Source organism: Monopterus albus, unplaced genomic scaffold (genome assembly GCF_001952655.1).
Source record: "Monopterus albus unplaced genomic scaffold, M_albus_1.0 scaffold106.1, whole genome shotgun sequence".
NCBI lineage: Eukaryota > Metazoa > Chordata > Actinopteri > Synbranchiformes > Synbranchidae > Monopterus > Monopterus albus.
In genome coordinates this window covers 529775-544515 of record NW_018127986.1, presented here as the reverse complement: position 1 = coordinate 544515, position 14741 = coordinate 529775, and the positions used below count along the sequence as shown (strand labels likewise).

The window sequence follows — 14741 nt, the reverse complement described above, 5'->3', positions numbered from 1 at the left end:
TATTATTATTAGGTCATAGATTCTGTTCTGAAATAGTCACTATAACGAATTTCATAAAGCGTGTGAATTATTTATACATAAAATTGAGCTCCTGGTTCAGATCTCCTCTAATGGTCAGACAGCAAGTCAGGGCCCAGAACACAAATGAAGCGCTACCATATTAGCAGCTTTATGATCTTTTAATATCACGGGGGTGGGAGAGAGAGATGTTAACACTCACAGAAAGATTAACACTTGACTGCCCAGTCTTATCTTTACCTCAGTTAAGGACTGTCTGTATATTTATTAATTTTGTTTTGTTAACTGAGGAGACAAACTATAAAGAGGCACGGATAGATCAAATCAGAGGGGGTGAAAGAATACAGAGTGGCAGATGTTCTTTTGACTGAGTGGAAGAAGAAAATATCTGGAGGAAAGAAGATATAAAAAGAGGCGTGAAGTGAGGAGCACAGAGAGAGAGAGAAAGAAAGAGAGAGAGAGAGAGAGAGAGAGAGCATCCTGGGTATTTAAAAGCATTCATTCAGCCTTGAGCTGGGCTCGGTCAGTGCAGAGAGGTCTTAGCTCTGGACAGGACTAAACTAGAAGGCACCTGCAGGCAGTGAATACAGCAGCTAGCCAAATCTGTTAAAACATGCTGATGGCACCGAGGAACTGCCACAGAGAGAGGAAGTGGCTTTTTCCTCTGTTAATGAACTTTATACTTCTGGTCAAATGCGGTCATGTACAATATGCTGCATTGGTACCTTTTTAAATTCATACGTTTTCAGATAAACTCAGATTCTTTTCCTCTCCGTAAACCGTATAGAGCAATTATCCTGTCTCACAATGAGCTGCGGTCCTGGATCCCTGTTGGCCTGACTGACTGCTCCACTTTCCCTCTCTCGACCCGATATAAACACAGCTTCTGCTTCCAACTCTCACTGCTGCAGAACACTCCACAGTCACGTAGATACAGTAGGAGCAGAAGAGCAGTTAAATCAGAACAGCCAGAAAGCAGCACAACAGTAACAACAGCCCCACAAAACAAGGGATGTTTTCACATTCTGTTTCTAATGGACTCCTACTCAGCAGTACAGGAGGGGATGTAAGTGGGAGAGATCATTACAGAGGAGGACACTGGAAAATAACTGACTGGAAGACAGGAGGGGAACATAGAGAGACAAAGAACATATAGAAAAAGCTGAATTTCACAGATTTATAATCAATTTTAATGTTATGTCTGGTAGGGATATGGGTAGTTCTAAAGCTAGGCACAGTTTTTCTTTGTACATTGTAGCACAAACTGAAACTATTCATTTATTAGCCTGAGCAGTACTGGATTTTTATGGCTGATAGTGATACCAATATTTAGATTGGCCACTAGTAATAGTTCCTAACCAATGATCTAGATTTGTTTTTATTTAAGAATTGTGAGAAGGTGCACACAGAACAGGCTGACAACTGGAAAATGAACTGATCAGTTTAGTATTTCTTAGGATTGCACCAATCAATTGGCAGAGATCAGAAATGGCCAGTTTTCAGCATGATGACCGGCCGACCACTCGGATTTTTGATTCTGTGCCAATCAGATTTAGAGGCACGACAGTCCACACACACAGTGGTGCAGCGAGGCTCACGCTCATTGTTTCATGTACAAACAGCACATAGAGGAGCCCACAGAAACACATAGTACACAATGAGGGAGTTAATGGCTACAGCTGAAATCCATGCATATGTCCAGTGCATCCACCCTGTGGTAAAACACAACAAAAACAAACCATGCACCCTTCAAAAAGAGCTGTGTGCTCAGTAGGAACAGACATTCTTCTGTTTCTGTTACCTGTTGCATATATTTGGAGAAGTACAAATATTGCACATCACTTTTGGTTGGAGGTTAGTATTAAAAAAAAGAGCGAAAAAGACAGAAATGTAAAACTTTAATACAGTGTTTTATTTGTATTATTTATTTTTTCAATAACAAATAGTTACAAAAATGTCTGTGTATGCTGTCGATTAGAGCTCTTAGAAAGTCAGAATCAGCAGGTCAGACTAAAAAAAATTGGTATAGTACTGTATTTCTGTAAAGAAATCTTTTGTTACTTACTGACATACAGAATACACTGCCACCAATATATTGTGTGTGCAATAACTCAATACTGGCCAAAATATCAGCTTGGCTAATGAATCTAACTCTACTTTGATGGGCAGAAGAAGATATTTTAGTAAGTGTTTCAAAAGCAAAATACAAAAAGTGTCCGTTTCCTAATGTTACTTTGTGTGTTTGAAGGGGTTTTGTCATCTAAATTTTACAAAACAAGCCATGCGATGTCATAAGTTTCCCTTTGTGTCCAGATATGTGGATGAGCTGGTTATTCCACTCACATTCCAGGTGCTAAAGTGAATGGTTTGTGGGTTTATTGTTGTAGTCCTGAGCCTATTTCCTCTGAGTTCCCTATGTTAATGATCTTAGTAGGTTTAGTGGCAGAATTATCACAACAGGTTGCTCAACAGCTGCAACATTAGCAGTTATAATTTCTAAGCTATTACAGTGCCTGTGCAGTGTTCTAGCTGAGGATACTTCTGCATGTGTTTGTTTTGGATTAGGAGACAGAAACGAGGTGCAAGACAGAATGGGTACAGAGCAAAACAAGATAAGTGCAACGAAAGCGAGGTGAAGAAAAAAACAAAAGCAGAAGCAACGATTCAAATCAGTCCCTGGGGTATGTTTCTGCATAAGGTCGGTCGTTCCCTGAGATCGCCTCATCTCCCAGAGTCTCCAGGAATTAGTGAAACTTTTCGCAGTGACAGCATCTACCATCTATCAGATGTTTGAAAATAACACAGGCCCAAAATACTTTAACTAGGCTGTAATAACTAAACGCAAGTCCTGCTTTCTTTTTGCAACAGATGTTTCTCCCATATAATGGCTACAATAACTACAAACACTTTCCATAGTTTAAGGATTTCCAATATGCTCACTCAAAACAACCAAAACAAGTGGAGTGACTCAGCATACTGCAGGGCACACCATCTCAGACATGGCATATTAATTCATATTTCACTTCCTCCTTTCCTTTTAGTGCCACACAAACAAAACTTCAACCACAAACATCAATCACTCACTGAGAGCCAGCTCCACTACCTCGATGGAGAATTAGCCAGGATGTGCTGGCATTTCTTTTCAGATATGCTGTGAAAAATATTGTGTCCTAGTGATTAGTGGTCCACGGCACAACATACTGTATAGGCTACCCGCAACATCCTGGGTTCAAGCAACTTTGTCAAGTAAATGCAATATTGTCCACGAACAAATTAAAAATTCTTATGTATACAAACGTGTGTGTGAGATTCCGACTCTTGCATTGAGGGCATCAGTGTTTGCGCTGCCTACTCACGTTCACTGCCATCCTTCAAACTGGCCTTGGTTGCAAACTAAGCATTTGTCACTAGTGTTTGCCACAAAATATTCTCCAAATAAAGGTCAACAGAAATTAACTCCTAATTGAACGATTACCTCTAAGACAAAGCAACCATGTGACATATATCAGCAAAGTCAAAATGATCAGGTATTTGAGAAGGACGCGTTCGCCTTTCACTCTCGTCATTTGGTAATTAATTGATTGCGACAATGTGTCCGTGTGAGGCGGGTAAGCCTAAACGGCAGCAAACACTGCTGCTGAGCTGGAGAGGAAAACAATCAACCTTAGATCACAGCCATCGTCTTGTTTACAGTCATGAGCCATTTAACCTATTAGCTTTCAGCTGTGCTTGAAAATTACTTGCAGAGCTACAATCACAGGGAGACAAATACAGAGAGCACAAATGAGTGAGGTATTAATCAGCCGGAAATTAGAAATTGCACATTTCTGCAAAGTTACAACAGTCTAAAAACAGCCCACAGATGTTCCTACTCATCAGAAACCTCTGAATACTGCTCTTTAAAAATAGAACATGCTCCCACTATGCACTGAGATTTATTTTTGGGCTGCACATGAGTCAAAAGTGGGCTATGGATCAGGCGCACATTGCTTTTTGATGATGAAGCACACAGCAGTAGAAGGCACCTTTGAAACACTCTCCATCTTTTTGAAGCCCCCAAAGTTTGTCCCATTAGTGCAACTGCGCACTCATCTCTCCTTGTTTGTTGAGCTCAAGCTCTGACTTCAGCATAGGCTAATTGGTGAGCAGCTATGAAGCCTCATATTCATATTTCATCAAGATTAAGGCTGCTGATCACCTCCTAAATCCATTTGGCCACTGGAGTTCATTGTACACATCAGGAAAACAACACTGCAGCACTGAAAACTGCTGTGTCATAACAAGCTGCTGACTGGAGAGCAGCTGCAAAGGCTTCAAACATTAGGACACAGCAGAGATTGTAACTGTCAAGCTGTCACACAACAGACCCAGTTGCCACAGAAAAGCTAGTTAGCAGAGCAACAAGCTGTGATGACTTTTAGACATTAACAAGGCAAGAGCAAGACAAAAAAAACCCATTCTGCCATAGTGCTAGAAGTGGTGGGACAAAGTGAACAAGCACATAAGAGTAACGTCTTACTGTACCCAAAGGAAGCGGGCTTCCACTTGTGGCAGGGAACGACTCTTGTGCAGCCCGCTGACACGAACCTCCCAGGATTCTCTGGAATTTCGACAGGTAGAGAGGCATGTCTCCTAAAGAACAACAAAACGTATTACAATAAAACACAGTTCTCAAATTGTTGACACAGAAAAGAAGACATAATAAGTGTGAAATGTTAGTCTTGAGCCCTGTTAAAATGTTTTATGTTTCATAAAGGTTTATTACAGTAGGTTTGTAATTATTAGTATTATATGTGCACTTTTTTTTATTTTATAAAAATAAGGTGAGTGCAGATTGTAGCAAAAGAGAGAATGCCCTTTTTTTATTTTCACAATTCATCAGGGTTAAATAAATGTTTAAGTTCAGGAAAGGTGTGTCTCAGTTGTTACAGTATTAAATTGATGCATGATATCTGCAATGTGTATCGGCCATCGGCCTCTCTGCTCTCTAAAACAATGTGCATTGACATCGACCATCAAAAGACCCATATCGTTTGACCACTACTACAGTAGCTACCGGTCTTATTTTGTCAAACTCTGCATGTTAAAGGAATAACTGCTAATTATTCTGTCGTGCATTTTGTAGATGTGTTTTTACCAAATAATATAACTCTCTTTCATTTCTTAACTCAGCTTCTGCTCGGTGTCTGCATGAAAAACCTTCTGAGGCACCAAGTTACATCAGTGGCTAACTGTGTCGTGGCTGCTGCCATTTGCTGCTATTTCTGTATAATGAATTATTAATTTCAAAAATGCTAATGTGTGGGCTGTTGCTGAGCCGTGAACCTTGAATAAGCCTGAATGTTCTTCTTGGTGTCCATTAGTTACTCTGGTAGCACCGCTCAGTCCACCAGTCACACTTTGTCCATGGAAAATGGAAGTTGTCTTCCATCAGGGAGGGATGTTCTACGACTTAAGAACCATGCCATTTGTTCTCTTTGCTTTCTTTCACCACACATTGAATGTTTTGCTGGATGCCTGTGAAGGGGACGTGTTTATGAACAACGCCTGACAACGAGCTGAAATCCAGTTTGCGCAATCAAGGCAATTCACACATAGACAAAAGTGGCAGGCTCAGTGTCCTGCCCGTCAAAGTTGGGCATGAAAATCGACAACAGATTTGTGGAGAGCACCGGTCGAGGGTGAGAGACAGCACTAGACTGGTTCTGAAAACACAGCGCCATCACCTGCGTCCCTGCAGACAAATATCAGATGAACTGCCCTGTCACGTACTGTCACTGCACCAGAGGATGGGCCAGCTAGATTTCTGTGTGAATCAAGTACAGTTCAGTATGCACACTACTGTGCTGTTCTCAGAGAAATGTCCTGCCTGCAGAGAGAAAATTGCAGCTCCACAGCTACTTCAGCACATGCCTCATCTGTTAGAAGTAAAAAAGACATCACAGGAGTGCAGCCTCTTTGCTCCCGTTTAAAGTTGTACGGTAATGTGTGTAGCATGTCATTGTGCTTTATAAATGATCCCGCAATCCTTCTGCAAATACAACAAGTTGGCCTGAATTAATGTTTAAACGATTGGAAACACCTTACCTCCTCTACTGTCCTTTGGAGACACTGTTAGAGGTTCTGACCTCCAGCCCAGCAAAGCTTTATTCTCTTCATTGTCACCTCTACAATAATGGGTAGGTGGGGGTGAGGGGGGTCTGGGCTTTATAATCCCTGCTTCTCTATTTCTCCAACTCTCTGTGAATTATGGGGAAATAAAAGCTGTGGCCTCCCACCCCGAGGCTCTCCAGAAAGCCTCGAGTCAGTCACTGCGTTCTTTTAACAAGCTACTCAGCTCTTTGTATGTTTTGGACCCGACTGTTCAATTAAAGAAGACAACGTGCACCGCACAGAAGGCTCAGAGTCACAGATACACTCACCTGTATGAAATTTCAATTAGCCTCTCCATTCTCAGACACTCCATATAAAACAACTGCCATGCATCACAATACACAAAGTCACTGCGCACAAGTAAACAGGTATAAATAACAAGAGCACAAATGGACTTTCAAAGATTATTCAGTGGCGGACAGGAGCACTTTCATCCTCCGCTCCCCTCGCAATCACTGTGATAAAGTGTCAGACTAGTCCTCAGCCACAGGCTAGTCTAGGATTATGAATGAGTGCTGTGCAAAAGTGCATCAGGAAGTGGGAGAACATCTTCTCATCAGACATTCATTGAAGAACAATCCAATAAAAGCATGTCACCGAGCGCCTGCCTGCCTCTCTCACACAGGTTCTAATCACATCTGAATGAAGCCATTCATCCTGATTACATAGCAGTACACCAGTTAAACACCGCCATGTTGTTATTCCTCTCTCATTAGCCAGGGAGTGCGTATGAAAATAATCCCCGTCACCAACAGGGCCAATCTCTCTCCACACACACACACACACACACACACACACACACGCACGCTCTCTCAAACTTCAATCAAACCAATGCAAAGCAATCCAAGGGAAGCAGGACTTATTCATTTAGAGCATCGGTGCCAAGTTCAGTGGTCACTCCATTATTAATGATAATGAAACCTACCAAGCCATGTAACACACTATATTTTAAACAGCTAGGCTCACTTGTGGCATATTAACAGGGTGAAAGCTGCACTGTAAGTCACTGTAAGTCTATTGTGTGTTGCCAGCAGAGTGCTGTGCTGGCAGTCGTAATGATTTTAAACAGCTTTGCTCTGACACAAAAAAAAAAAGAGAACTCGGCGCCAAGATGACCAACGCGACTGATACAGAAATTCACAGTAATGATCATTGTATTGAAGCTAACTGCTGCTTTACCTCCAAGAGATGCTACTGAATGTTTACACAGAGATACATATACTGTTGCATAACCTTTTTCATAGGGAAAGCATTAGAGCCAGTAACATAAGCTTTCCCTGAACGTAGAAAAGCTCTGTATGGAGGCAGAGAAAGACCATTTTAATTTGAATTCTATAAGCAACTGAATACCAGGTATCACTGCTGCTGCTGTGATGTAACTGAAACTAACCACAATTCTTATATATTTTTTGGCTCAGCAGGTCAATTGCTCACGAACACATCGGGATGATTTTGACAGGATTTATACAGAAACATCTGGATTTATACTGTAGCTGATAATTTAATTTCACAGTGTAGGGACATGTTTATATTGGCTATCTTTTGTTAAATCTACTGATTCACTGACAACATGTCTCGAGTTGAGGACACACCTGTGCACGTACAGTCAAACCGCAGCTATTACAGTGCGTAGCACATTATAATGTTTGCATGGTGCATACTGTAGGCACTCAAACTTAACCTAAATCTGTTGTGACAAGGAAAAGCAAATACTCCAGATAATGTCCTCTGCATTAGACTAAATGACAATAGAAATTTGAGTGATCAGTGCTGGCAGCTGCACAGCACGTCTGAACGCCAGTGACAGCAGTGAAACTGACTGCATGTTTTATGCTTACAGAGGTGTGTGTGTGTGTGTGTGTGTGCTTAAAAAAACTACACTCTCCAGTATAAAATAACACTTCACAACTTACATTATTAAATGAAATTGTTAAGTTTTTCAGAAAATCCCATAAGAAGAAGCAGTTTAACCTAAAGCCAAGTTTGTAATTAAATCTTCAGATAGCACTTATTGCATCACGTGCTGATATTTTGTAGCCATGCCTAAAACATTATAACAGAAAAATACTGATGAGATCTTTTTTCCTTGGCTTATTTTGTACAGGAGGCTACATATTAAATGTTGATATAAGCTATTTTCTGCACTGATGGTTTTCCCTTGGCACACTGCTGTCGCTGGAAGTACGACTGAGTGGCAGGAAAACTCCACATCTCCCCCCCCTCCCTTTGTATGCTACAAAGACAAAAGACTCTGGCCCTCTGGATTTCCTTCAAATTTGTAACAGGACATTTAGAGCAGAAGAAAAATCAGCCTGGGGAGCACAGATAGCCGAACACCTAAGGAAAGAACAGCCATGGCCCAGATAATGTTCACTAAAGCATGAGACAGGTGCTACAACACTCTGCTCAACTCGTCTATACACTATCAGGTCCTTAATACACAGCACTACAGAGACAGAGGAAGCGGCTGTTTGGATCCCACAGAGAGGCATCCCTGAAGAGAGAGGCTGCAGATAAGAAGTGGGTTTTCCATTGAGCAAAGCCAATCTACTCTTTACAAGCAAGTCATATCTCTTAGCTGTGTTTACAGCATGGATTCACATTACAGTTTTAAATCACCCAACATTAACGCCGTCATCAGAGATATCTCTACAGTCCTCCAACCACTAAAGTTCACCCAACCAGCAAGCTAACAACAGTGGAATGTGACCTTGGACTCCACTTGACATAAAATCCCATCATTTCCTCTACACTCTACAGGCACTGCATCAGGCCTGCCTCAATCTGTCAGACAGAGGAAAATCATTCACTCTAGCCGGCACCAGGATCCTTATTCAGCTTTGCACACTCAAATCAAAAGAGTTACATAACACCTTCTTCACCAAAGCATTTTTCCAAGCAATAGGATTTAGGACTGTTCATTTTTAGAGCAGCTGGACATAGCTGACCATTCTGGAAGAGTCAATGCTTATCCCAAAGTGGGGGACGAAACTGATTCAGTCACTTGCGCTTCCTAAATGGACAGATTGATATCCCTGAGGTTTAACTGACTTGGTGTTATACTGTGATGATTAAGTGTTCCCTTAATTTTTTGAGCAGTTTATAATGCATCTTTGTTTCTGTGCATGTATTTAGAGTTTTGCTGTTATACACCCTGCTCTATTAAACTGCATGTTCAGTTTTCAAATCAGCAGCAGGAACAAAACAGCAAGGAACTAGGAAATAAAATGTGGCCTGTTCTCTAAAATTATAACACTGAGGGAACGTAAAGCGACTGCATGACTGCATCAGGATAAATTTATGAGCCCCTTTGTTACTGCTTTTCACTTTTCACATTGCAAAACAATGAGTATTCGTGGCAAAAAGACAGTACAGTGACTAAGTATACCATTAGTTAGGGCGGCTGAAAAGATTCTTTTCAGAAGAGGTGTTCAGTTCAGCTTTTTGCTGGGCTGGCTTGGCGAATAATGATCCTCGCTGCTGCATAATGCTTTGACCAGTCCTCTGACTGGGTGATTTTTTTTTTCCTCCATTTTCTCTTAGTCTTAGCTACTTTACTTATGTTTGTTATTCTCTGTTAGCTGTGCATCTTTCTCTTCAGTCCAGAAGTCCTTGTATTACTTAAACAGTGTCTTCACACTGTCTGATATCTCAGCAAAGGCGTCCAAGCATCCTTGAATTATTCCATAAAACACAGAACAAACCAGACACCACTGGTGCTGTCATTAGAGCAAACTCCATTATGACCGTGGAATTAGGCTGAGGTGAAAACTACAGTCGGGTCAATATAATGCAGCGGTAGGATGAGAGTCACTGACACACATGATGCAGTCCACATCCAATGTCAATTACTGAAGCTATTGATCGCTGTGTATACAATGCATCTCCAAAGGAAATGATCAGACCAAAACCTTATTTCAACAGATCTGTTGCTGAATGATATGCCTGTCTTTTAAGCTGCTTCTCAAAAGTGGTCAGAACCCTGGACAGCTCCGCCGTCCTGTAGACGAGGCCACGACAAACTATTATTACTGCCACTGCTAAACAGATGAAAGTGTAAGGCGCCATCAGTCACTGGAATTCAATGTTACGTCCTTCATGTCTGAGACAGCAGCTTGCTTGGTCAAAGCTGCAGGTGACAACAGTGGAATACTTAACTTTTATTTATGTTCTCTTTTGAAATTTGTACCTGCAGTACTGCAGTTTTCACAAGTTTCCTGTTTAGGTGAAATGAAATAAGCAGAGCTCAGCCTGAGCCGCTAGAAGTTGTACTTTGGATTGAATTAAAGGAGAAGTTGCTGTACTTTTGGTACATGTTTACAACATACAGTAGTAGACAAAGTGAAACAGTAAATGAGAGGAACATCCGTGCATACTAACAACACACAAATTACTTCCGTTTCAGTCTAGACAAAGCTCATTTGTCTAGTCATGAAATGAATGAATTAGACATTTTATTGCCTTGTCTTAGCAGAATCCATCATCGTTATGATGGATACATGATTGGAAGTTAGAATGCTAATTATACTGTTTTTTTTTTCCTTCTGCACTGCACACAAATACAAGCCACTGAGGTTCATTCACGTGCACTCCCATGCATGCCTCTAAATAATGCATGCAACGCCAGCTTCCATTAGTAGTATCAGTCAGGCCTCCACAAGCTGCGAGATTGGTTTCTCCCACAGCGGCCAACAGAGACACCACATCTCTAGCGGTAGAATTAAGACTTCAGCCCAGCTACTTCCTTAAACCAACTCTTACACCGCTATCTTTCACGTCAGGGTGCATGTGTGGATGGTATTCATTTGTGTCCTTTGTTTCCCGTGGATACAGATACAGAGTCTGTTGCAATGAGGATGGCCTGTTTCCTGTTGTGAGGGAGAAAACGGAGAGTGGGTAGACCCAGGGCAAAAAACGCTGACTGAGAGTTTATCAATCTGCCTTTCTGCAAGAGAAAGTGCAACTGGACACGACTGCATAATGCCCAACTCTGCTCATTCACTCATAGCTCCCTGCTTTGTTCCAAATGACCTGGAACATCGTATATGGTTGGTCACATTTCTCACGGCATGTAGCTGTCCCTGTGTCCCTGCTCTGGAAGCGCTTGTAGCCTATTTTTAGGATAATCATTTTTGTCATTTTAAAAACAGTACTATGTGTCACAATAGTTTGGACACTTTCCCCTAAAGCTGTTTTACGTTCCTCGCCTCTTTCAGGCAAGATTTGTTCTAGTGTAATTAAAAAAACGATTATTTGTTTTTCACTGTAAAATACTGAGTAGGGTTAAGCCTTGAAGAAATGGCTTCTGGCACTTCACCACATTATCACTCTTATTATGGCAATAAAGAAAATTTGTCTTTCCTGAATTCAGAGGAAAATCAGAGGTAGCATAATTGCAGTTTGTCCAAGGTGAATCACTGATATGTAAAATGGTTTTTCAAGTATGTGTATTAGAGATTATATTGCATGCAAAATTTTGATCTTACTATTTTACCTTCCTTTCTCCATCATTCAAGTTTAAAATCAGGACATGCAACTTTAAATTCACAGGCCTGAAGAAGCTTGCAGTAGGAATTCCAATATGAACTTTACTGTGTCCTTGACTGAACAGCTCACACTGCAGTTATTTCCAAAGTAACCCAAACAGTCTTTGATTTGATTTGATTTATTCTTTCAAACATGTAACGACAGTCAATATGTCAACACACATAATTTCACACATATCCACAAATGCTAATCCAATATCAATTTGCTTATACCTAGTACATGCTTGAACGGAGTAGGAAGAAGTTAGACTTATCTAGTCCTACCCCATAACATCATCTTACCATCATTGGTTTACAAGCAGTATTACTACATAGATAATTTTGTTCTACACCGCGCTAGTGATATACTAAAAAATATTACAGACTGTTAACATTCTTACATAATTACATACTTTGATAATTATCTTCTACATCACACAAGTAAAAATATTACATAGTGTTAACATTCTTACACCACACCCACAATATTACACCTGATTAATTGTTAAACCTGTTCTTGCATATATCTTGATTGACACATACCTTTATATTTATGTTTAAACTCATCAATTCTCTTACTGTTTTTTATGTCCACACTTAAATTATTCCATAGTTTTACCCCACTTACTTTTATTTCCAAAGTAACCCAAACAGTCTTTGGGTTTACTAAATATACTGTCATTCGGTAGCAACCGTGACCGCCGTGAAACGCTTGAAGCCTTGGTGAACAAACACCTTCAAGCTTTGATGAAAAATAAAAAGGATAAATCACACACAAGGCAACAATGAACTCGCAACCAAAGCAAAGCTCTTACTTCTATTCACATTAATGTCACCAGATGATTGGTGACATGAACCTGCGGTCAGCTAAAGCAGGAACCCGCTGAAGCTCACATCATTTCATACTTCTTGGCAGTAGCTCATAAGATCTGCCTTTCTCAGAGAACACTACAGTCAATATAAAGCACACAGCATTTCAATGTTCCACAGAATTTGTTTTTGCTTCTCTGATGACATGCATTTATGTTTGCTTCCCTTGGTTTAAGGCGTTTCTCAGTCCAGTGGACGTTTATCTGTCCGGCTCCTCAGTGCACGGCACACTGTATTACTGAGACCTAAATAACCAGTATTAATCAGCAGCTAATTACAGGCAGTGATGTGACTCGATAAGGAGATCCACCGAGTCAGTCCAGTTCCCTGTAGAGGTGTGCTTCACATGGTGCTGCCAAATTATGCATCTCCAAGGAGTTTGTGGTGCATGACCCCCACTGGCTAACTGCTACTGCATAAAGAGAGGGTGGCAGGCATTCACAAACACATACTTGTACACGCAATGCTTAATATTGCTCAAAATAATCCACCTGCTTCCTTCATTTACTTTCACTTTTCATCATCTACTCATCTGATGTTGCCTTACGAATCAATATGCCAATGAGTGTGACATGTACCAGCAGAGGAGCTAGATATACCGACTCTGTCATTCATCAGATTTGTTGTGAAACTCAGAGTGGTGGCATTATTGATGAGCCTTTCATCTGCCTCGGCCACGTTCAGGTTAGGCATGCTGATGTGATATATGACAGTTTAAAATCTGCAAACATTATTCTGCTATATCTGACCAAAATGGCTACTATTCTGACTGAGGGTTTCAAAATACAATCAGAAATGTTAAAGTCGGAGCTAAGTAAGATCTTACTTTTTTTTTTTTTTTTTATCAGATCTTTAAAGCACTTCTCCAGCCTTGACCACAGCACCTGACCTAACACAGAGTTCTGGGTTCACTCTGGCCACATTCCGGAACACATTGCTTGGATTTAGATCAGCTCTCAACATTTCTTGTGAAGTCCAGGGTTACACAAAATAACAACAACATCGGGCAGATATTGTATTTTGGAGACACACAGACTATAGCCCAGTATCTATGAACTGAGACAATGCAAACTGTTGAACACTGAAGTCGTTCTCAGCCTATTAGAAGTACTGTGGTCAAAAATAGACAGTGGTGACAGGAGAATCAGCAGGAGAACTTCAGAGGGTTTGATGGGAGCCACCTCAGCATCTTATCTTACTGTATATCAATTTCAGCGCAGGTATTGGCTGCAAAATGCCCGGCTAGCTCAGAGGAAATCTGTGTTCAACATCTACTTGTGATGACTAAGAAGATGTGTAAGCAGGAGCTCCTCATCTGTGTTTAGCTGTTGACTCAGTCTCCACCTCGTCAGCAATTCACACATGTACGTGCTGCACTTCCACTTGGCAGAAAACTAATGGCAGCCTATCAAACAGCTCTCCACAGGTACCATGCTACAAATTGCCTTCGATTCAGCTGCTGCATCAGCTGGTTTTGACAGCTGAGAGGCGGGTAATTGGTGCAACTGTGAAGAAATAAAAAATGAACAGGCGACTCCCCCCTTCCTCCTCCCAAAATGAGCTGCTTTAGTGTTGATCACAGTTTGCAATGATTGTTTTAAAAAGGGTGGAAAGAAGTTTTAAGACTTAAATAGGTCAAAGTAAAAAGTGGGTAAGTAAATATTAACTGTGCATCATAAACATTACAGAATACATGTTATAACTGTTCTTTAATGGATTTTTCTCACAAACTGACAAGATAAACTGGAAGTTCGCTTTGTGTTTGACACATTTACAGCTTGCTTGTTCTTTTACACGACATACACTAATAGAAAAAAACTTTTCATGGTAATGGGTTACTTCTTAGAAAGAAAGCAGCTTTCTATTACAAAGTAATTCAGATAAAACAAAATTTATGGTATTTGGGAATCGTAGACTAGATAATGAACTTCAATTGAAAATTGGGGGAGCTAAAATAGAACGAGTATATGAAATTAAATTTCTAGGTGTCATAGTTGATGACAAATTCTCCTGGAAATCTCATATCAGATATGTTCAGAACAAAATAGCAAAAAATATATCGATATTGGCAAGGGTTAGATATATTTTGGACGGGAAAGCACTACGCATTTTGTATTCCTCATTGATTCTACCATACTTAGAGTATGGCGTTGAAAACTGGGGAAATACATACAA

The 14741-nt window shown here is 40.6% G+C and overlaps 1 protein-coding gene across 3 annotated transcripts in view; it reads right to left on the bottom strand.

The window, feature by feature from the left end:
- Positions 1-14741, bottom strand: part of LOC109966070 (IQ motif and SEC7 domain-containing protein 1-like) — an 86552-nt gene that overhangs the window by 60675 nt on the left and 11136 nt on the right. For all 3 annotated transcript variants that reach the window (XR_002275718.1, XM_020610656.1, XM_020610650.1), the window contains exon 2: positions 4543-4650. Coding sequence is in view for 2 of the 3 variants with exons in the window: in XM_020610656.1 (XP_020466312.1) it covers positions 4543-4650 (108 nt within the window). In the remaining variant the exon portion in view is untranslated. The remainder of the gene's footprint in view (positions 1-4542; positions 4651-14741) is intronic.